This window comes from Pristiophorus japonicus, chromosome 14, assembly GCF_044704955.1.
Source record: "Pristiophorus japonicus isolate sPriJap1 chromosome 14, sPriJap1.hap1, whole genome shotgun sequence".
NCBI lineage: Eukaryota > Metazoa > Chordata > Chondrichthyes > Pristiophoridae > Pristiophorus > Pristiophorus japonicus.
In genome coordinates, this window is record NC_091990.1 from 130,770,209 (window position 1) to 130,794,768 (window position 24,560).

General features: G+C 41.5%; 1 protein-coding gene across 2 annotated transcripts in view; it reads right to left on the reverse strand.

The window, feature by feature from the left end:
• lrp5 (low density lipoprotein receptor-related protein 5) overlaps positions 1-24,560 on the reverse strand; it is a 229,763-nt gene that overhangs the window by 80,829 nt on the left and 124,374 nt on the right. Inside the window, exons 6-7 of one of the 2 annotated variants that reach the window (XM_070899615.1) lie at positions 8,461-8,857; positions 8,021-8,192 (exon numbers count right to left, since the gene is read on the reverse strand). The exons of the other annotated variant lie outside the window; for it this stretch is intronic. Coding sequence (XP_070755716.1) covers positions 8,021-8,192; positions 8,461-8,857 — 569 coding nt within the window. The remainder of the gene's footprint in view (positions 1-8,020; positions 8,193-8,460; positions 8,858-24,560) is intronic. 2 annotated transcript variants of the gene reach the window in all.

A 24,560-nucleotide genomic window follows, 5' to 3' on the forward strand; every position in this document is an offset into this window, starting at 1 on the left:
GGCGCCTAATTTGTAACCTGCGCCTGATTTTTTAATGTGTAGAACAGGTTTTTTCAGTTCTACAAAAATCTTCACTTGCTCCATTCTACTTTAGTTTGGAGTACATTTTCACTATGGAAACTTTCAAATCAGGCGTCAGTGGCCGGACATGCCCCCTTTTGAAGAAAAAATTCTGTTCTAAACTAGAACTGTTCTACCTGACTAGAACTGCAGAAAAAAAAATGTGGAGAATTGCGATTTCTAAAATAGTCCGTTCTCCACCAGTTGCTCCTAAAAATCAGGCACGAATCATGTGGAAACTTGGGCCCAATATCTTAACCTAGGACATCATCCTACTGTAGCAATAAAATATTGCTCTCAAAAGAGAGTGGCATTTCCACACAAAATATCTGAAAAATTGCAGTTATAACAACTGTTAACAGACAAGATCAGAAGGTTTTTGAAAATAGTAATATTTGACAAAAAGCAACACACAAACACAATCCTGGTTCTTTTTTGAAGCCCCTTAAGAATCAAGTGGCAACAATTTGGTCTGATTTCCAAAATATGGTCGGAAAGATGAAAGGTACTACCTTTGGAAGCAGGCCAGAAACAAGCTTTCAATGGAAAACATGGAGAGTTCTGCTGAAGCTGCTCTGTATGTATCTTTTTGGACATTAAATTACTCGAAACGCATATCTGGTTATTTCCTCACATGTGTCTGTTGGCACAAGAATCTACAAACTCAGAAATAAGGAGGTGCACAACTTGAAAAGAAATTTAAGGCCACAGCCCTTTCTCAAGGCTGAAAGAAAAAAAAATGTTAGAGGAATAATTCAGTTTGCCAGGAGGAACAAGGTTCTTTTCAGAAATCAGCTTTCAGAGGCACAGGGATAGCTACACAGGGAGCCTGGGTGCAGAGCTACACAACTCAAAGTCTTCCATTTATAGTCATTCAGGCAGTGAATAGGCACATTCCAAATGCCACAAGGCATATTCAGGTCCCTTCAATCAACAGACCTGATGTTTATTTTATCTCCAACATGGACCACTATAGTGATATATAGCATTATACAGCTACAGAATAGAAATATGCATATATGTTTGATTAAATATATTCATTAGCATTATTAATCATAATGTTTATCCAGGTAGCCTATTAGAAAACTTGGATCTGAAAAAATATTCACCATAATTGCCTTTAATTGACCAAGATTAGTACTTAACTTAAAAAAAAATATATATATATACACACACACAGGATATATTATTTATTTGAGTGGATTTTGAATAAAAGTAGCACAATTTAACTGCTCGGCAGAGCATTTATCAATAGGAATGGTGAAAGAAAGATTGTCTAATGGATGTCTGACTGTGAGACACTTCTGCTAAAAGGAGTGTGTGGCAGACTGTGGGGGTTCTCATACGTCCCAATCAGGCCCCCATTATGTCTTCATTGTTAGAGTAGAAGGTGAGGGTCACCTCCCGTCAAGAAAAGGACAGCTTCCTTTCCCACAGAACCAAGCCGGTCAATCAAAAGCTCTGAAAGATGAGCCTCATTCTGCAGCCATGATTGAGTACTAATGTCATTTGGATTCAACAAAGCCCAAAAAAGAAAAAAAGGAATGTGCATTACTAACATCATTCTAAGAAAGACAGTTCAACAGAAAGTGCTACTTTGTAAAGAAAGGGTGGGGGTAAGCAACAAAAGCAGATTTGTCACCAGTTTAAATTTTTTTAAACAAATTGCCCTTAAATTACAAAAATTCTAAATTTAGCGTGGCACTTTCTATATTTTTTAATCATGAATGCTTGGAAAAGTATGACTTGGCTGGTTTAACCAATGTTTTTCTTCAGTACAAACAGCCATTCTGGAGTATTGTTTTAAAGCTCTCAAATATGGGGTGTTAAAAGTCAGATGTCTACACAAATCCATAAGCACACAGACACTAAAACCAAAGCAATTTCCTTTTGATTAAGTCATTCAGCAGCTATAATCCCTGGAGTGCCGCATTTCCTTAGCGTCCTGAAAAGTGCTTCAAACGTTTGCTGATGCCTTACCCTACACAAAGTCAATCTGTAGGTTCCTGCCCAGTACTTTTAACGAAGTATAAAGATGCAGAAACCAGAAGCACATAAAATAAATAAAATTCCATCCAAACCAAACTATGGAGAGTTTAATGCAGTAGAACATTTAAATTACTCCATTTACAATACACCCAAAATGCCATTTTATGCAAAATTGCAAGATAAAAGAAAAGCAGCAATTGTGGACAAGGTTCCCAAATGCCTCTGATCAACAGGAAGAAAGGTGCCAGTGTGACGATAAAATGCGCACAGACATTCAAACTTCATTGCAAGTTGAAAACATAAATTACTGCAAAACATACTGAAAAGAGAAGGAAGCTTTAGGTATGTGTCATCACTCATATAAAGAGTTCTTTCCTAGCCCACCATATTTTCTCTTGGTTATTATCTTCATTTACAAGGCAATCTCTGTAAAACAGGATAGCCCCTTCAGCACAGGCCTTAAACAGAACAGGATCTCACTTTCCAGTTTTGTAGCGTCCATTATGCAGGGTGTTTATGCTTTCTTTTTGCAAATCTAAATATCAAAGCTTTTGACAAATTAAAATGTGGAAAAAATAGGTACGACTCTCCCACAGCTAATCACTTGACAACTGACAAAAGGGATAACCCTATTCTGTGGAGGATACACTTGTAGCTGGAGCCATGATTGACGTCACCCCAATATTCACTGGATATTTTGAAACAAACTTCCTCCTCAGGACTCCTGTCTAAGAAAGAAGGCCAATGTCAGGATTGTAATAGAGCGACCTAGGAGATGAACAATGACAGACCGCTCCACAAACTTCCAGTGAAAAGAGAATAATGGTGATATATTGCGGAGGCCAAAGGTAGCCTGGCTAAAATAACTAACTGACCTGACTCTCTCAAATCAATTTGTAGAGCAGCAGAACACCACAGCAGTTTTTTTTTCTCTACCCCATTCAAAGCTGAAGACCAAATGGAGTTTTTCTGTCATTCCACATCATCATTTCTTTAGGTCTCCATGTACCATAACTCTGATTGAAAGCAAGCAACTTTCTTCTTAGATAATGTGGCCCCAGTGCTCATCAGTGAACGATAAGGTGAAATCAGCTTATTTGAATGTTGCTCTGAATGTTGCTCATGATGCACTCAAAAAGAGCACAGAGATTGTGGGGAAAGGATTTCCAGCATAGACAGCTGCAGACACATTAAAGGCCGTCGTACTTTTTGGGTGGGTAGGGAGCCCAACTGCGAGCTTCCGGTAAGCTGAGTGGCGCTCGTGGAAGGTCAGGGCCATCCAGAGAAACAAAATCTCTGCAGGTCCTAAGTAACTAATTTTCTCCTCAGGCTTTCCTTGCAGGCCTCCTTTGCATTGTATTTGTCTGGGTGCAGAGTAGGCCTCAAGCCTCCATGCCTGACATAACAGAACGCCTCTAACCTTCGTGCTCTCCTTGTGCCCGAGGTACTTCCCATCACGATTTCCCTTCAACCACTACGTCAAGTATATAGTAGGTTTCCTGCTTCTATACTCAATAACATGGGGCCTTGACATTGGAGATGCTACAACATATCAGACATTGCCGGACATATAGGCCCGATATTTACGGGGGAGGGAGGGGCAATATTACATTCGGGAAACCCAGAATAATGTGTTTCCCTCAGGTCCTGCAAGATTTAACAGCTGGAGCTAATTAACATTATTTGTCTCAGTTTCACAGCCAGATTGAGACATTGGCTGGCTGGCTGGCTGCAGGTAGGCCTTTGGCACCAGGCTGCAGCTGGAAGCGGAAAGGAGGGAGGGATTGGAACGGCCGGGGTGGGGGCAGGGCGGAAAGAGATCGGAGACTGAAGGAGGGGGAGATCAGAGGCCAGGGAGGGGAAAATCGGAGGCTGGAGTGGGATGTAATTGGAAAGGCCGAGTAGAGATTGGAAAGGCGCCGGGAAAGATCGGAAGGATCCTGCTCCTCCTGGCTCACAAGCAGTGCTGGAAAGGTACTTACCTGCTTGATCGTCCAATCCTTGCCTCCCTTTTGCTGCCGGGTTTCCGAGGCGCAGGAAACACGTCCGACTCGTGTAAAATTTAAAATGTAGATAAAATCTGAGGCACGCAGCCTTATTAAAATATTTAAATGAGCCACCCACCTACTGGGAGTGGGTTGGTCGCCGCACCCCTGTCCCACCTCCGTTAAGGTAGGTGGGTTCAAGCGGGTTTGAAATGTTTAACGCTTTAACGTCCCACCCGACCCAAACCCACCCATTTTTGAGGGTTAAAATCCCCCCTATTAACTACCAGAGAAAGTGTTGAAACCGGAAGAGGATATTCCAAAATGCTGTCTATTCATGACACTCAATAATGTTAACCATCAGTAAACACATCTCAGGATCATGCTGGAAACATGGGAATATGGAACTCAGCTAGCAAATTTAGAAGGCTAGTTCCCACTAATGTTACAGCTTGATTATTTCCCCTTTCCTTTTCCTGTCCGTTTTCTCACGTCTCCCCCACCTCTCGTGAAGGTAGTGACTCCAAGGTGGGGTACAATTCCATGAGACCTCTCGAGTACCCTGCCTAAATGTCCACAGACAAATTAGTCTAGGTGGACTACTCAGTACAGAGGCACACCGCCAAGCTCAATCCTGTCCTCATTTGAAGTTCACATAAATACGGCCAGCAGTGCTCACTGGATAATGTTTAGTCGGGTGGGGGGGGGGGGGGGGGGGAGGGGGAAAGAACTCTGGTCGATTTTCTGCTCCATAACCAATCTTGATACTGCCTTCTTGGCCACGATCAACTAACTGAGCACAGACCATTGATCTAGCCAGAGACCAGACTGGTCTTTAAAACTCAGCTACTTATTTCCATAACAAACTGGTCCATTGGGGGGGAGGGGGAAGCCTTGATGTGGGTTTTCATGTGGAAATAGAATTCCAGAGAATGATGAGTAACACTCAGCTTCACTGGCTAATTCCTAAGTAACCTTATTTTCATTGGCTAAAATCCTGCTACTGTTTTCTACAAATCACTCTCGGCTTTGTTAGTTTTGACCTGATTCACAATGAAATGTTCTGGGTGAACTGACTTTAAACAAGGTAGTCTTCACAGGAGACATTCTAGCAGTGGCTAACCACTATGCTTTTTTTAAACAACGCAGGATAACTCATTACGTATCTCCAGAGAGTTGAAGTTTTTGTTTTCTTTTTTAAAGGGTGACAGACGCTGCAGGCACAACAGGAATATGAACAAGCCCATAGTAGAGACATTACATGGCGTTGCACACTTTTGCTTTGTGTACACATGGCACTAGTGTTAAATTGCAATGAAACTGCTGTTAGAAGGGAAAAAGGGTTTGCTAGTAATGAGCTATGCAGAGTCAGTAAGGATACAAAAAACTTTCTCTTTATCCCTGCTGTTGTACCTTAATCCATGTAAAACAAATTCAAATCTACGATAAAAGTATCTATTTTGCATACAAATTCCAATTTAATTTTTTTGTTTCAACTTGTAAATCGTTCAATACACACAAACCATGCAAAATTTTAATACACTTCTATTATAACTTTTTTTTTCAGTCTCTGCCAACTCAAAGGTTTTTTTTAGTTGCAAACAATGTTACCACAGGGTGCCAAAGCTTTAGGGAAAGCCCTATAGTCTGTTGTCACGAAGGGTTTGACAAGCTGTGCCAAATGGCTTCTTCAGAATACAAGATTTTAATGAAGTGACTGGGTTCTTTGTGCTGCAACTGAACAGCACAGATGCAAAGGTTTCTGCCAGGAAAAATAACTGCTGGCTTCACTGCATGAAATTTCAAATATACTCATGCCTGCTACATAGCCGTGCACTTAATCTGTAATTCATATCACAATTCTTCCAACTATTGGCTTTAATACATTAAAATATATAGTAAAACACTTTACCAAGTAACATTTGAAGAAAGTGCCACTGCTGCAGTCACAAAGATTGAAAACATATACAAGTCACTACAGCTGTCAACATTCTTCCCACCTCCCAAATTAAATGACATGGATGAAATGCAAGGAGAATTTTAAGAGGTTAAGCATGCCACACAATTCAGTTATAGAGGGCAGAAGTACCACAAGACCATAAAAATATTTTTTTCTTTTTAATTGTATGGTGTACAATTATGCCAGCTGTGCAGCATGCTGGGTAAGCGGAGGAGATCACTGAATACTCCTACTATTTGCCATGTTCGCACAGACTGCCATTCTCATCAAGACACTTTCTAGATGAGGTATGACACTTAGAATAGAGAAAGATTTGGCTGCAATTCACATATGGTTTCTCAGCCATGGTTTAAAAAAAAATTCCGGCCTATACATATATTAAAGAGCACTTTGATTGTACGTTTCTATTTCATGTTGAGGTTATGCAGTACAAAGTTTCTTTTCATCTCAACGGTCCCATACAAGGCTAGAGGCAGAAGAAGCAGAATAAAACAAATTCTCTTAGACTCCAGGAAGCCGTGAGCAGGATATATATATTCTGGCTACAACGTTTGGACCACTATGTATTACCAAACAATGTTCAATATTAAATTCCATTTATAATTCACCCCAGGTCTTTAAAATAACAAGAGGAAATTTATAATGTGAATATGAAAAGATAGATTTCATTAAACTAAGATAGGAAAACCTGTGGATACACTCTTAAGCTCCAGGATCCACATGCTTAACTTGAACAGTTTCTTCATGCTTGGCATTGTCCACATATGAAACATATACTACCTATCAGCCCTGGGCTAATAAGTGACAGACACAATTTTATATGGATACATGTAAAATATTTAGTATGGGAATATGGAACTATAAGTGGGAGCATGTGTTAAATAGAACAGTGGTAGAATGCATTGATTGGGAGAAAGATCATTAGGTTAGAGCAGATAAATCAGCAGAGATCAGCTGCAGTGAAAAATAAGATGCTTAAATACAAGGGAATACATGTAAAATTAAGAAGTTAGGAATAAGAATGTAAGTCAAGCAGAACGTTTTCCACGTGAAGGGTGATTATCCTGTGCAATAATATACCAGGAAAGGGTACTGAAGCAGTCAGTATAAATAGCTTCAAGAGACAATTCTGAAGAGAGAAAGGGTTGAATGATATGGTTAAAAGGTGTCATGGGGTTAATCTATGAAAAAGCAATGGGTTTGTTGGACCCAATGGCCTTTTTGTGTCTCTAATTTTTTTAATATAACATACTTTGTTACCTTATGCATGAAATGCTCATGCAGTTGAAGTATTCATAAAGGAATTAGATCGATCGCTTCATTCAGTAAAGAATACAATGATAAGAATGTGGGACAGAAAACAATCAAGAATGGTTTGATTAGGTTCTGAAACAGGTCACGATGAAGGAGTGAAGTGGATCAGCTGAATGGCTAGTTTTCATTCTTGTAACGTTAAGTGACTAGATTTTACTGTCTACTGATAATTCAATGTATTTTTGCATTAAAAAGCTGAAGTATCCAATAATATGAATGAACAGACCAAATAGAGAAGATGTTGCAATTGGCATTCTGCCAAAACTGAAATATAAGTGAAATGTTACAATCATTTTTCGAGTTCAAATTTGAATTGTGCAGCTGGTATAAGCCACATAAGAACAGAATACAAAAAGGTCAGGTATGCTAAATATCCTGAACTAAAAGTTTTATATAATTAATTTAATAATTTAAATTGCAGTGTGTTTTTTTATACGGTTAATGTGATATCACTTCCTGCAACCACCTGTGGAGCTTGTGCCCCACAATACAGCTCTTACTGAATACTGATACTTCTCAAGAGAAAACTTTAATTCACAATTTCTTTTCTGTTGGATGAAAAACATTTCCTAGCATTAAACACAATACTTTGTCCACTATTCCCTTGCAGTACCACTGGTTCGCTAAGGGCTCTAAACGTATTCTAATCGCCCTGTGTTAATTTTTGCTAACAGTGCCACATCTCCAGCTCAAGTTTCCTCTCAGAACTTACCTCAATTTTGTCGGTTTTGGCATCACCCCAATAAAGTTTGTCTTCAGCGTAGTCCAATGCCAAGCCATTGGGCCAACCCAGAGAGGTGTTTACCAAAATTATTCGATCGGAGCCATCTAGGTTTGCACGTTCTATCTTTGGGTTTTCACCCCAATCCGTCCAGTACATATAGCTGTAAAAAGGTTGATGAAATTAATTCTTGTCCTTGATTTGTTTTTAAATAAACTCAAAAGCAACAATACAAATCACTACTTTCTTTACAATAATTTTACCGAAATTCTATTGACAACTTTTGGTCAATAGCCCAATTTCTCAATATTTGCACTTAAAAACAGCAAACAATCTTGCGCTTTAAAACACAGTATTCAAAAGACAATAAATTTTATATTATGATTTAATATTTAAATAGAGTGTTCACACCAAAAACTTTGCACACATACCCAGTTACTGGATTAAGGACAATTGCGCGAGGCTCATCAAGACCTTCTGCTATCAGTATTTTCCTAGACGTCCCATTAAGCCGGGTTACTTCAATACGATCGGTTCCTGTATCAGTCCAGTAAAGATTTCGCGCTATCCAATCGACAGCAATTCCATCTGGATGGTTAACTTCTGTGGTCACCAACGTCTGGGCCCCTGAGCCATCCAGAAATGCACGACGAATAGCTCTAACTTCATCATCAGTCCAGTAAATATATCCCTCCACTGGATCATAGTCTATTGCTATTGCATGTCGAATGTCACCAAGCTGAAGAATAACATCTGTGAAATCTGGCATGTCTAGGGAGATGCGTCGTAGGTCTGTTCTTCTTGCAAGCAGCAAGACCTCTTCAGCACCTATTGTAGGGCAGAGACTAGATGTTAATTCCAGGGCTGCCTCTGAAACATTACAACAACATTTAGCAGGCAAAATATATTAAACTCTGCATTTTGACCATTTATGCAGTCAAAACCAAATAAGATTAACAACATGCTGTGTCCTTCACTCCAACCAAAAACAGAAAAAAAACCTCCAGGCACATTCATCCCAGGATGAAAGACAATGAATATAAACAGAGGAAGGCATCTTGAATTGGTGCATCTTACAGCGAGACACACTGCAAGAGATTCCACGTCAGTATCTCTTTTAAAAACCCTAATTAAAAATAATTTTGAACAATCTTTATGTATTTTGGCCTTTTTGGTTGATTTTGGTATATTATGGTTTAAAAGGCAAGTATCCATCACCTGATTAATTGATTAAGAGGACTTGTATTAGTATAAAAAGTTGAAATGAAAAATTCACTGAAATACACCATCAGTCTTAATAAGTTTGCCCAGATAGTCCATCAGCATTTACTGTTTAAAATAAATTTTTTCAGACCAACAAACCAAACAGAAATCCTAATTATTTTCAATTGCTTAGTTTCTAAAAGGGGTACAGAGGATGAGATTTCCTCATTAATATGTTTATGATGATAGTTTTGGGTTATTATGCCAAAGCTTATTCAACAGATTGCAATTTCATTACAGGTGCAGCGTCGAAAATCCAGAGTTCCGGAATCTGTAAAATGTTCCAGAATCCAGACCCGCCAACTCTGCCGAACTTGGGGTCCCGCTGCTGCCCGACCTCGGGCCTCGCCTCACCGCCCCTTGCTCGCCGCCACTGCCCTTACCTCGCTGGCCTGCCCGAACACCACCTCGGCAGCGGAGCCCCGCCCGAACATCTCCTCGATGCGGAACACCCTCCCTCTCTTTCTGGATTCGTGACGTCAGAAAGACTACTGAATGTTCAGAAAAGTCTGGAATACGGAATGGCCTCCGTCCAGAGGGTTCCGGATTCTCGACGCTGCACCTGTACCTTGATATTGGTTATCTGCCTTTTATATATCCTGAACCTCCTTTCACAAATGAAGCTCAACTGATTCAAAGTTTTATTTGAATATATTATTCCAAAAATAAGTTTTGATCAAAAGGTTTTCCACAAGAGTAAATCACCTACATTTTAAACCTGTAAAGGTTTTCTCTGCCTGGGCATTTCACAAATCAGCATGAACATATATTCCCCACACTCACACCTAGCTCTTTCATCAGAACAATTCTTTATTTTATGACAGAGTATGTTGGAAAAAGTTTAAAGTGATGTTTTTAGGCAATAATTATTCAGTCAAATGCTCTACCAGCTAGCTAGAGATATTGAGGTGATCTTGAAAATCACAAAACACAGACTTATATAGACAGCAAGCTAGTAATACAGAATACTTTGCATGGTGTAAAACAGTGATAATTCACTCATGTTTATTATGATTAATTGACTCAAATGCAACTAATGCTTAATTGCCTGCACAAGCGAGTATGTCTTTTGGGCAAGAACAAACAAACTTGCATTTATATAGCATCTTTCAAGATCTCAGGATATCCAAAAGCAGCTTATAACCAAAAAAGCACCTATTTGAATTGTAGTCACTGTTGCAATGTAGGGAAGCATGGCAGCCAATTTGCGCTCAACAAGTCCCTCAAACAGCAATGAGAAAAATGACCCGACAAGCTGAATTGAAGAGTGTGATCACTGAGACATGGCTGCCAAGTTATCGAGGGTTTTCCCAATTGAACTATATGTACTGTCTTTACTGGTGCACAATACAGTGGCATATATTGAAAGAATTCCAATTTTGATCAACTGTTAAAACAATGCTCTGATGCTGCTCGCAGATTGGGGGCTGCACAGAGTGAAGGAGCAACATGGCGGCCTGGCCCAGCAGTATTCGTGGGCCCCCGGCCTGAGAGCACCATCGGAGCAGGCCAGGGAGCGGAAGGAGCAGCGTGGAGGCATACCACTGCAGGAGCAGCACATGCTGGAGCAGGAGAGCAACGGCAGTGAAAAGAGACATCACCAAGGTCCAGGTCGGTGATTGGAGCGTGGGCAGGTACATCAGGAGCAGCGAGGTCGGGGCAAAGAAGCAGCGAGAGATTGTAGAGGGACGTGATCAGGGCCCAGAAGAGGCATAAGTTCGGGGCCCAGAAGAGGCGAGGGCCCAGGGGCAGCACGGGCCAGCCCACACTGCGATATGTGTGTGCTCTAGGTCCGTGCAGCAGAGCAGGTCTCCAGTCGTCTTGGTAATCCTTGCCATTGGACCAAGACCTAGCTCTGTCAAGCCCGTGTGGTGGCTGGTGTGCAACGGTCACCACACGTTAAAAAAATCCAAGCACAGGCATCTTCCACCCTTCAAGATTTCGTTCGGACCTGAAATTTTAGGTCCATCATTGAAACACCTGTGAACTTTTTGATGTGGAAGCAAGTCATCCTCGATTCGAGGGACTGTCTATGATGATGAAACTAAAATGCAACATTTTTTCCTCTGGCTTTTGAAACCTCCATTAACAATTGCATGGTTATAAACAAGAAAGACTAACTGGCCGAAATTGGTCGATGCGCAAGGTCCACCCATTTCTTGGCGGTATGCCAACAGTGTGTCGTTTCACACCACTGGCATACCGCCGAGACCGAAGAGGACAAAATTGGTCAAAATGTTTTCGGCGGTATGTCAACGGTCTGCATCGGGCGGTACGTATCCTAGATGTTGATCGAGATCAACTTTCTGTTCGATGGGCAGTGTGGCACTGAACTGCGCATGTGCAAAAAATGTTTTCCTCGTTTTTTACAGAAGCGTTTTACCTGCGATTTCGGTGGTCAGGGGTCACCCGCGCATGCGCAGGAGTTGAAGAGGAGGGAGAGAGAGTGAGCAGGAGCAGCAAGCTAGTCGACAGCCAGTTACTTGAAAAATAACTAGCACAGTGCAAATATATTCCTCACAACTAATAATTCTTCAGTTTGAAGACTAAGAAGAGATATTTAACAAAGCAAAAGTCATACAAATAGAAAGATTATGGCAATGTTAAAAAAGAAATCAAAGCGCAGGAACATAGAGAAGGAGGGGAGGTTGAGGGCGCCTGTCTTTGATGAGACGGAGTTACCTGCCCTTCGGAGCATATAATGGAGAGGTACTCCGAGCTAATGAATGGTGGTTGTGGAAAAACCTCCCCCAAAGGAGTACAACCGAATATGGGAAGGCTGCGTCCTCCACAAGTACCATGGTACGCACCGGGGAAAGATGCCGTAAGAGGTGCAACGTCCTGATAAGGGTTGCAAGAGTAATGATTTCATTTATGCACCCCTGCAGGGGTGTGTGTGTGTGTGTGTGTGTGTGTGTGTGTGTGCGTGTGCGCGTGTGCGTGTTTTTAATTACTTTGATTTACTTTACTTTCTGCAGAAGACGACATCTGCAATAGCAGTTGATCAGCGACGCACAGGGGGAGGACCCACAACCCTCTTACTGACATTGAGATCCGTGCCCTGTCCCTGGTTGGGGATAACAACTATGCCACCGCTGGCAGTGGAGCTGATCCACTCACACAGGATGGTAAGTTGAATAAAATGCAGTCTGTGTTGCGGTTCTCTCATATCATCTAATGTTACTGTAACTGTAATGTTGGCCTGATGTAATGTAATGCAAGTTTATTGCACTGTAATGTTGGCCTCATGTGACGTACTGCAATGTTGGAGGCATGTAACACAATGCATATGTACTGTCTGCGATATGCAATGCAGTACTGCGATAAGTCACTGCACTATGTACTGATATAACCCTGACACCTCCCCTGGTGCCAAGCTTTGTTAAATGTTGTTTTGTACTTCCAGACTCAGATGATTCAGACCACAGCGACACAGACGACAGACCCACTGCCTCCACCTCTGGTGTCACCCAGCCCTCTCCTAACTTCACCACTGGCAGAGATGAGGAAGAGGAAGAGCCGCTGATCCTGCAGCCAGTGGAGGTGGAGACGGAGGAGGAGACACCACTCCATGTGGGACAGCGGGAACATCCTCCACCACAGAGTCTGTATTCAGGGAATTCCTCCATGGGTCCTCTGATTCTGCGGGACCAAGCCATGCGCAGCAAGGCCCCCCCAGTGTTGCAGTGCCTTTGCCGCTGCGACGGAGGCTGGTGCAGGAAAGGTCGGTTGCTGTCAGCATATACCAGGACATGGTGCGTCTGTCACAGGCCAGCGTTGATGTCGGTTGAGAGTTGCTCAAGGCCATGACTACAATAGCCACAAACATCGCGACTCTATCAGAGCGACAGTCGGAGGAAAGGTTACGTATGATCGCCACAATGGAGCGAACCGCCGACGCTGGCGAAGCCATGCGGCAATTGACGGGATCGGGGCATGGCGCGGAACCCCCACGTGCCATAGTAGTCAGGTCGACAGCACCCGAGGATGGTGAGCTGACATCAACTTCCAGCCCTGAAGCCTCGCCTTCCACATCACGAGCTTCTCCTGAAGCCCCAGTTGTTGAGCCTGCAATGTCTGACCCTCCAATGACAGCAATGGCACTGGGGGTGCGGTGCTGCACGCTGGCTTGGTACCAGCACGGGGAGGTCCATGCCCAGGGGCACTGGAAAAGGGAAGGGCGGGAGTAAAAAGGGAGCGGGGAAATAGTCCCAAGGGTGGTGTAGCACGCGGGCATGGACTAGGCAGAGGACGTGGCTGAGGAAAGTAAAGGGTCTTTTCGTTGTAACTGAAGTTTGATTTGTAAACGTTTATTAAAGTTGTTACTAAAGTTGTTACTAAAGTTATAAGTTTTACAAAGTTTTAAAACTGTTGTATATTTTCTAAATTTTTACATAAACTTTTGAATTGAATTTAAGCACTCTTGTACAGTGTCAAACCTTTGCAGTAACGGTCATCAGGGTCCCAAAACGCAGCTCTCCACACTTAAGCAAAGCGTTCATTTATGAGCTGCTGATGTAACAATTTTGCAGTAGCATATGGTCCGTGTGCCCTCCACTGTGGAGTTGGGGTGGGGGGGGGGGTGAGGAGGTGCCACGTGTTCATCTGAAAGCTCCTCGTTATCCTCCTGCCCCTCATTTTCCTTCTCCATCTCCTGCACTCTCTCCTCAGGTTGTCCCGCAGGCCCCTGTGGCAATTCCTGTCCCCGAATAATTGCTAAATTATGCAACATGCAGCACACGACTGTAAACTGAGCAACCTGCTCAGAGTGGTATTGCAGCTTGCCTCCCGAGTGGTCTCAGCATCGAAAGCACTGCTTCAGCACTGTAATTTTCTTTTCAATTATGTTACGTGTGGCTATATGGCTCTTACTGTATCGTTGCTCGGGTTCTGTCTGAGGGTTTCACGGTGGACGGGTGGGGGTCAAGAGCCAGGTGGCGAGACCGTACCCTTTATCCCCTAGCATCCAGCATTTACGTTGTGGTTCAGACTTGAAGAGGTCAGACACAGTGCTCTCACGCAAGATGTGTGCATCATGGATGCTCCCTGGAAAGTTGGCATTCACTGCCATTATGCGCTGTGTATGGTCGCATATGAGCTGCGTGTTGAGGGAGTGAAATCCCTTACGGTTTCGGTACACCTCTGTCTCCTGTAATGGTGCTCGCAGGGCAATATGGGTACAGTCAATAGCACCCTGCACCTTGGGGAAGCCGGCAATGCGTGCAAATCCCAAAGCCCTGTCACTCTGAACCTCCCTGGTCATTGGGAAGTTTATAAATTCCATCCGGCGTGCATACAGTGCTTCGGTTACCTGTCGAGTGCACCGAAGAGTAGTGTACTGAGAAATAAAGTATATGTCCCCAGCTGATGCCTGAAAAAAGCCACATGCATAAAAGGAAAGTGCCACAGTCACCTTCATCTCCACAGAGAGTGAATAATGTTGGTGGTACTGGTCTGCTGATCTGCCTTAATGAACTGGCAAATCTCATTAATGACCTCTTTTCGGAAGCACAGCCTTCGAATGCACTGTCGATCGGTCAAGTATGAACGCTTCTCCCTGAAAATCCTCTGCAGGTAAGGTCTTCTCCTTCTCATCATCAGTCTGCGACCTCCTCCATTAGCCTTATAACTCTGTTCAATAAACTTTCTCACATCTGGTTCCTCCATTAGACAGGTTGTCAGCAATACAGGCTGAGAAAATACAGGCCCCATTTTTTTTTTAAATCTCCACAATATTTTTCAATGAAAAAAATATAACTAAAATGCCTTCTATCTTAAGTTACTCATTAACAATAAAAATACCTTTCCCAATCTAAATCGCACTATAAAATCATTGTTCACCTCAGAAATTCAGAGGTGCTGCTTTAGCTGACAGTTCCCGATTGCCAAAATGGCAGATTCATGCTCTCCATCCACTTAACATCACGTAAAACCACCATTTCCAGGACGGTATGCAGCTCCGGCTGTATGCGATGAAAATCGGACTTACTGGGCAGTATGTGGGCGGTCCTGCACGGCGGATGGTGTGCATACCGCTCGGCGGTATGTCATTGATGAACATTCCGCCGAGCGGTATGTCGTCTTTTTTTTTTATACCAAAATCGCATTTTTGGGCGGTATGGGGTGGTATGTCGACCAATTTCAGGCCCTATTTGCTGAGACAACAACCAGAAAAAGCATTTATCACTTTAGGACAGTGTTAAGAAAATGAACATTCCAGGCAAGGGCAGTGATACGCAGTTTAATAGATGGTCATGAAGATAAGGCTGCAACCCAATCATGGACTTCTAATTTGGTCCAACCAGGAAAAATAAGCTCATGTTTATAATCAGAATCCAGAAATGACGTCACAGCCTTTGTGCATTCTATCCTTGTATATATTGCCATGTATGGAATTTGACATGAAAAACTTTTGCTTTGTTTTAAGGTGCAGTTAAAGATATGCAGATAAGTTTTTTTACAATCTCTTGTGTGAAGAGATTACTGCAGGCTTGAACAGAAAATAACTTGCTGTACATAATCAGAAAATTTCAGGCACAGCACAAATATTATGGTTCAATAATAATAAAAAGCCACCTGCCTTAATCGATGGTTGCAGCAGGCAGTTTCCAAGCTGAGACTGGTAGCTGAAGTTTGTTTTCCAACATGTCAAAACTGTGTTTATATTGCTTGGCTCCTGACTGGCTACAAATATAATTATCCTGCTGAGAGGAGAGATCTGTGCCGGCACTGCTACAAAGATGCACAATTTTCTCCCAATAGTTAGAAATTTAAATGGAGCAGGAAGAGTAGTAGAACTGTGCTCTGCACTCTAAATATTTAAACTGAGGTCACGTAGGTTTAAACGGTACCAGAATATTCATTGTTGGTGGCTATTTGTCTGCAGATATTGATAAGAATTCTGAAACCTTTCAATACATAGTACATTATAACAGTGACTACACTCCAAAAGTATTTCATTGGCTATAATGCGCTTTGAGGCATTTGTTGGTCGTGAAAGGCGCTATATAAATCCAAGTCTTACTTTTAAAAAGGAACATTCTTAAAGTCTTACTATGATGTTTATAGGGCTTTCCCCTCAACACTAAATTCTTGATGTTTATATATGCATACTTTCAACTTATATTTAAAACATTTCTCTCATTCATAGCTCTCCTTGGTAGGTGATAACAACAACATATTAGTGCACTTGTACAAAGGTGTTACCCATTCATATTCACAGGGTTAATGCCTTTCATACAGCACTTTCATGTGAACGTGCTCTTTACTAATGATGCACAGCATGAATTCAATCTCACATTCTTCCTATGACATTCATTTTCTCTAGGTAAGAGGAAGGCTTGGCAAATTGTCCCAAGCCCCTGACAAAGGCTCTCCTTAGGTGGGTACAATAAAATGCACAAGAGAAGCCTGTGAAATTAGGTCTCCAAATTCCCCTCTTCCCTTCTGGGGAAGCACTTGGCCTCCATTCAGCATCATCCGGTGATGATGCAGTTTAATCAGGAGCTTGCCATGTGGGGAGATCATAGGTGTAAATATGTATCCTGGTCACTCACCCCATTACTCTGAGTTGGAGCTGCAATCTGCCATGCCACCAAACTACCCCTTATTTAAAACAGAATTATGTAACATGATACAATTGTTGATATTTCCTCACAATGAGGCAATTATTCTTATCATACAGTCAACCTATCCCAATCAACTTTAGCTATGAAATTAATAGTAGCAACTACCAGGAGAGCATGGACTCCTGTCCAGATGCCCAAAATTTATGCTCTACTCAACTGTTAGCCAGATATTTTCAGTGCCTTGGCTGGTATATGGTAGTACTTTATGACAGTAAAATAGTGAAAAGGGGAGTTGGTGAGGGCAGAGGATAAAAACTATTCTTCTCTAACAGAAATAAAATTCCTGTTATTCAATCTTGGAATTGCAGTGATGGATCATAATAAACTGCGACCTAGCCTGTTTTGCTCTCCACCTGAAGAACGGGAGTATTGTGAGCTGAAGATTGACAAAAGGCCACAATCTGATGAAAATGTTACATGACATTAATAACTTTGGATAGGAACAGAAATTCAAATTACGCAAGAATAATCACAACCAGCAGGTCTTAAACTTTGGAAAGTTAATCAAATATTTATTATTTTATTTTAAAATAGGCTTGTTTGCTTTTTTTTATTTAATACTCCAATAGGCCCTTATGTAGCAGGATGATTGCAGCCATCAATCCATTCCCATGCAACGACATGCGAGTGCTGGGTACAAAGTCTAAGGCCGAGAAATTTGGGTCATTTGCACCTCATGTTAGCGTCCCGGGGGAACAAATGACTTTGCGACCAGGCGTGGCGAACGATTCCCACTTTGGCGGGAATTTGGCGGCGGCGGTAACCCGTAGCGCGGTGATGCAGACATCACCACCATGCGCAGTACCCCGGATCCTAAATTGGGTATTGCCCCCTGAAGCTGCGCCGGGTGAGGACAGCGACAGCTTCTGGGGGGCACATAGTGGGTGGCCGCTCCTGGTGGGCCAGGTCGGGCCCTTTTTTTGCTGCAGAGTAATTAAGGGAAGAGCTCCTCCTCCGCAGCCCAGTGCGTAGTGCTGCGCCCCACTCCCGATGCATCTGCACCGCTACCGCCCCAGAAAGGAAGTGGAGCGCTTTATTTTGTGCTCCACTTCCTTTTGGGGACGGTAACCCCAATTTCTCGCAAGAGGCGAGACTTCTGCACCTCTTGTGTCTCGCGAGTGGTACCAAATTTCTCACCGTAAAAGTTTCGATTTCAGTGTTACATCATGCATCAACTTCAAATTGATTTTTATTGCAAGATTATACTACCTACACAGGTCAACGACAACTTGCATTTATATAGCGCCTCTAGAAACATGTCCCTAGGTGCTTCAAAGGTTTAAATCTTTAAAATGGACAAAAAACATGAATGTACACAAACAACCTACACACTTTATTATACTTGGATAATTTTACAAATTCTAAAGATATTGGATTCCTTAAATAATATTGTTTCTTCGAATCTAAAATTATGCAGCATTTAAAATTGACAGAGGAAAAGAAAGTCACTAGTACAGCAAAACATACCATTTCAAATGCCATGAAAGATAATGGCCCAGAAATTTTGCTTTCTCCTTTCCGCAGGCATTCGACTAGATTTGAGAGAAAAAATACGCACCTACCTGAAGGTGCTGCGCCTACTCGACTTTCCGATGCACAGGCCTCCTCTTGCTGCGCATTGCAGCGTGTGCAAGTTGGGACGTGCGCAGGCCTGGAGCTGGAGTCACATGGTTCTGGGCAGCCAATCAGGTATAGTATATTCTCATTCATAGTAATAGGAGTTTCGTAAGTCCAAAACTCCTATTACTATGAATGAGAAACCCCACCAAACACCCAAACACTAATAAAAAATAGAAAATATACACTACATATTTAAGATTCATTTAAATTAAAGTTATTAATGTCTTATATAAAAAATATTTTCCCGATTTTTAATTAAGTTTTTTAATTATGCCTTAACATAAACTTACCATTTTGGGAAGGGTTTTTAAACAATAAAATGTTTTCATAACTTTATTTTTATATATTTTTGTGTGTTTTAAAACACTTGTGCCTGTAGGCAATGTGGCTGCTTTTTCAGGCCCAAGATTTTTGAGGACATTTGTATGTGTAAATATCGCAAATTTGCACGTACAAATTTCCTCGCTCCCGATCTGGCTACGATCGGTCAAGCACCAGCTCGACAGATCGGAAAAGCCGATTTCAGCGCATGTGCATTGCATGCTGAAAACCGGCTTTTCCAATGCCTTCCCAGGTCCGTAGAAACTTCATACGGACCCGGGATATCGGAATTTCAGGGTCAATATTCAACGGTTTAGAATTCCTAATATTTTGAAAGATACACTGTGCTTATTTTTTGCTATTATAATTCATTGATTTTAGAAGGAAATGTTACATGACAGACAGCAGTGTACAATGTAAATCAATGCAAGTGGTTACCCTTATTTTAATTATTTTTAAATGGAGCTTGTGCATGCCATTTAAATGGTTATTGATTAAGGCTGCATTATTAATAGTCACGCTTAAGTACTGAAAATTCCAGTTAAATTACATTTGTAAAATATCAGTCAGGTGTGACAAGAAAAATGGAAGAACCTCCCACAGTTGACAAAGATGCTTTTTCATCCTTCCCTGCACCACTTCACATTTGACAGGTGACAAGACAGTTTATAATATAGTAACAAATGTGCCAATTTATCAACCTAATGCAAACAAATGTAAAGAGCAGTCTCAGTTCCCCCAAGCCCTGCCAGAGTTCCTGGCTATTTCTTTCCCATTTGTCTATCTGCTAATCAGATTAGTACAATGTGTCATTGTTTCATCCAAATTCTCGGTCAACACCGCTGGGAACTCTTGTCCTTTCCACTCACTAAATGTGCAATGAAACAGGCCGTGAACAACATGATTCCAAAGCAATTCTTCCTGTCCTTTAAGTGCAGGAAAGAACGTCAACATTTTAATACTTACTGCCTGAATGGAACTATTTTCCATTCTATGCTTCGAGCTGATGCGATGCGCGCGTTGAGGAGGGGTTGCTTATTTTACAATCTGTGCCTTAGTTTTAACTTACAACTAATGCGCCAGGAAGCTGTTTTGGTTGCAGAGTAAATGCACAATGTTGTCACTTTTCATGAGGCAGGCTAAGTGTTTCAAGACTGTGGATGCATCAATGAGTTTGAGTCTCAACAACCACCATTCATTACAATGAATGCCTGTTTTCAAACAATGTTGATCTTTTGTCAGGATTTTTAACTCACAAATAGAAAGAACATGCAACATTTTGGACTTAAAGCACCACAAAGATACAAGAATTATAGTTACCACAAGATTTTTAAAACACAACAATATAGAAAGAAAATTGAGGGCACTTTGAAACTATTCTCAAAATGTATTTTCCTCTTTCTCTTTTTATTTAACTCAAACACTCTGCCTGCAACACCGGCAGTCGAACCGTTTCCAGATTGTCACCAATGCTGGTTTATAACTAACTGCACAAAGGTATCGGGTGGTTCTTCAATGTTATTTGTGGAAAGGTGTTTGACCTCCATTTAGTACAGTCCGATGACCAAAATTAGTAACGTGCAGATTTCGGGTAAGTAAATCTGATAATTACTTTATTACTGTGCCCACACAAAAAAATCTCAATGGATCCAAAACTTAGCATATTATGTGGCATTTTCTCTCATAATTTCATAAACAGAGTTCCATGAAAAAAATATTTTTCTCTTGCCCCCATTGGCAGAAACGCAGGATATAGAATAAAGAATCTAGGCTTACTTTCCAAAGTAATCATGTATATATGCTTTCAAAGGCAAACCACCAAGAAACATTCAAGACAATGACTAACCTTACAAAGTTTCTATTCACAAAAATTCTCACATCCATGTCAGCAGGCATTCACAAATTCATTTTCTCCCAGTTCTTTCTCATTTTAACCACCACATTATCAGCAGTTGATCCTGCTTTACTTCAGGCCAGGTTCCTGATATTGATTTTAAACCTGTTCCACTTCTCCTACTGGGTTGTCACCAGTTATAAATCTGCAGTGGGAGTCTGGACTGAAGTTGTGAGTCAGGCGTTAAGTTTGAATTTAAATATCACAATGCTGGAGGAGCGGAGTGCAGCTACAGCTGTCAGCAACAGATGATAGGAATGTATTGGTATGGTGGAGGTACTGTACTGAGTCTTTGCCAATTGTGGTGTTGGGAAGAAAATCAGCAAGATTAACCTGGAGGGAAGATATGAACTGTGTCTTCTCATCATTTACTCCTTTCACTCCACCACTTGCAACTGATAGGACCATAGTGGCCGAACTACCAGCTGGAAATCTATATGCAGTTCCCTCACTTTCTGCCCTGCCTCCAAAATCCTCCTCCTCTTAATGTCAGTTGTCCATTGAAGCATCTCCCTTTTTTCCCATACTTGTTATCCTTATTTATTTGTAAAGTCGCCCATTTAAAACAGAGATGAGGAGGGATTTCTTCTCTGAGGGTTGTAAATCTGTGGAATTTGCTTCCTCAGAGAGCTGTGGTAGCTGGGACATTGAATAAATTTAAGACAGAAATAGACAGTTTCTTCAATAAAGGGATAAGGGGTTATGGGGAGCGGGCGGGGAAGTGGAGCTGAGTCCATGATCAGATCAGCCATCATTTTATTGAATGGCGGAGCAGGCTCGAGGGGCCAAATGGCCTACTCCTGTTCCTATTTCTTATGTTCTTATGTACTCGGAGTAGCAATGCAGGTAGGTGCTGTTGTGCAAGATGATTTACCCTTTTAACTCCAAAATAGAAGCATAAATTTATGCAAATATGCAGTACGTGTCTGAACATGACAAGATTTTTGTTAATGGTACATTCTTCCTTCATTTTGAAGCTCTAATAAATCAAAACAAAAATAAAACTGCCATTCCAGAAAATTCTGTCCATAAAGCTTTCTTTGTCATTATTAATGGAGGCTTTTAAGAGGAGATTTAATTTAACAACTGCCTAATTAAATCTTATACTGCAACACAAGAAGGGATGACTTTTAAAAAAGTGTTGCAAACACCATGTGCATGCCAACCTGGCAATACTACTCTTAGATTCCACATGTAAACTGGAATGCAATTTTTAGTCAAAATGTATAGCATTAAGGGTGTAAATTCAAAATGCCAATGATGCAAAGATAGGTGGGAAAGCAAGTTGCAGGAGGACGCAAATTTGGCAGATGGAATCTAATACAGGAAAATGTGAGGTTATCCACTTTGGTAGGAAAAATAAAAAAGCAAACTTATTTAAATGGGGAGAGATTACAAAATACTACGGTACAGAGGGATCTGGGGATCCTTGTACATGAAACACAAAAGTTAGCATGCAGGTACAGCAAGTAATTAGGAAGGCAAATGGAATGTTGGCCTTTATTGCAAGAGGGTTGGAGTATAAAAGTAGGGAAATCTTGCTACAACTGTACAGGGTATTGGTGAGGCCACATCTGGAGTACTGCGTACAGTTTTGGTCTCCTTATTTAAGGAGGGATATACTTGCATTAGAGGCAGTTCAGAGAAGGTTCACGATGTTGATTCCTGAGATGAAGGGGTTGTCTTATTAAGGAAGGTTGAGCAGGTTGGGTCTATACTCATTGGAGTTTAGAACAATGAGAGGTGATCTTATTGAAACATAAAAGATTCTGAGGGGGCTTGACAGGGTAGATGAGAGAGGATGTTTCCCCTCTTCGGGGAATCTAGAACTAGAGGGCAAAGTTTCAGAATAAGGAGTCGCCCATTTAAAACAGAAATGAGAAGGAGTTGAGGCCAAGATCAGAACAGCCATAATCTTATTGAATGGTGGAGCAGGCTCGAGGGGCTGAATGGTCGACTCCTGTTGCTATTTCTTATGTTCTTATTAAAATAATGAGTGTAAACAAAACATGTAATATAAATTTTAAGCAGGTTTAAAGGGATCAATTTGAACACATTTATCGAAAACATATTAAAATTTTACATCAAACATGAAAAATTAGCGCATTGAAATTTTCAAAATTCTACATCACGTCTGGAAAAAAAAATGCAGAACACCACAATAGCCCAGAATTTGCGGTCAGCGGTAAAGCAAAGGTATTTAACAGCGATATTATCGCGAAAAGCCCAGGATTTTGAGAGTTTCAGTGATTACATTGATTGCTGGCTATGGGGGGAGGGGGGGGCCACAGTGTAGCCAGTGTCAGAGCAGCGAATGACTGGCCACAACAACATCAGGAGTTCCACAGTTAGATGTGCATGCGCTACTTCCTGAAGCTGCAGTCAGTTTCAATGGTGTAATAACGCTGAATGCTGTTAGTTCGCCGTTATTACCCACCGTTAATTCTGGCCCCATATACATTGATGAATTTGTTGAACAATATCTGTTAATGAATGCACTAATATTTTGAAGTTACTTTTTTATATTGCCAAGATATGAAACAAAGAATGTAAAAATGAACTATATAACTATGAAGAGAGTACTGAGGAGTGTTGGGCAACTGTAATAGTACAAAATATGAGGACTAAAGTACAAGCATGAAAAATCTCATTGCAATCTGAAACTCTATTTGAAATTAGAGAAATTATTTTACAGAAGTTATGTTTTATTTATTTTTTTTTAAAGAGTGCTCACTTAAAATAAATTTGTTTGGAATTACTAGTTTTGTTGAAATGTTGCGCTAAATAGCTATTCAGGGTAATTGAAAAATGTCACTTTTTCCCTTTTGGAAATGAGGTCGCATGCCTAATTATTTGGTGTGAAAGGTCTCAGAAGAGTGGAAGTCATGGGCCCAAGTTTCGGCCTCAGTTGCTCCTGATTTTTTGGAGCAACTGGTGTAGAACGGAGTATCTTAGAAATTCAAATTCTCAGCATTTAGTTTGCTCCAGTTCTAGTCAGTTAGAACAGTTTCACTTTGGAACAGAATTTTTTTTCCCAAAAGGGGGCGTGTCCGGCCACTTACGCCTGTTTTCAAAGTTTCGGCAGTGAAAACTTACTCCAAACTAACATAGAATGGAGTAAGTGAAGATTTTTGTACGCTCGAAAAAACCTTGTCTACACTTTAGAAAATCAGGCGTAGGTTACAAATCAGGCGTAGGGTTTAAAGGGAAGTTTACAAACATTAAACACTTCAGTTTTACAAATAAAGAGCCATCATCAATAGTAAATGATAAAAACATCAATAAATTAACCAATAAATCAATCAAAAAAAATTAATAAGAAATAATTTTTTTACAAATCAATAAATAAAACATTTTCTACTTACCGACTGCAGCACCGGGGGGAGCCCTCCAACAGCTTGCTTGGATGCCCCCCCCCCACCAGTGTGTCTCTGTCAGTGTCTCTATCTCTCTGTCTGTCTGTGTGTGCGTGTCTCACTCTCTGTCTGTCAGTGTCTGTGTTTCTGACAGCGAGGGTAGAGGGAGAGAGGCGGGGGCAGGGGGAGAAGGGGGAGGGATGGGGGAGAAGGGGGAGGGATGGGGGAGAAGGGGGAGGGATGGGGAAGGATGGGGGAGAAATGGGGGAGAAGGAGAAGGATAAGGGGGGGAGAAGGAGAAGGATAAGGGGGGGAGAAGGAGAAGGTGGGGAGAAGGAGAAGGAGAAGGGGGGAGAAGGAGAAGGAGAAGGGGGGAGAAGGAGAAGGAGAAGGGGGAGAAGGAGAAGGAGAAGGGGGGAGAAGGAGAAGGAGAAGGAGAAGGGGGGAGA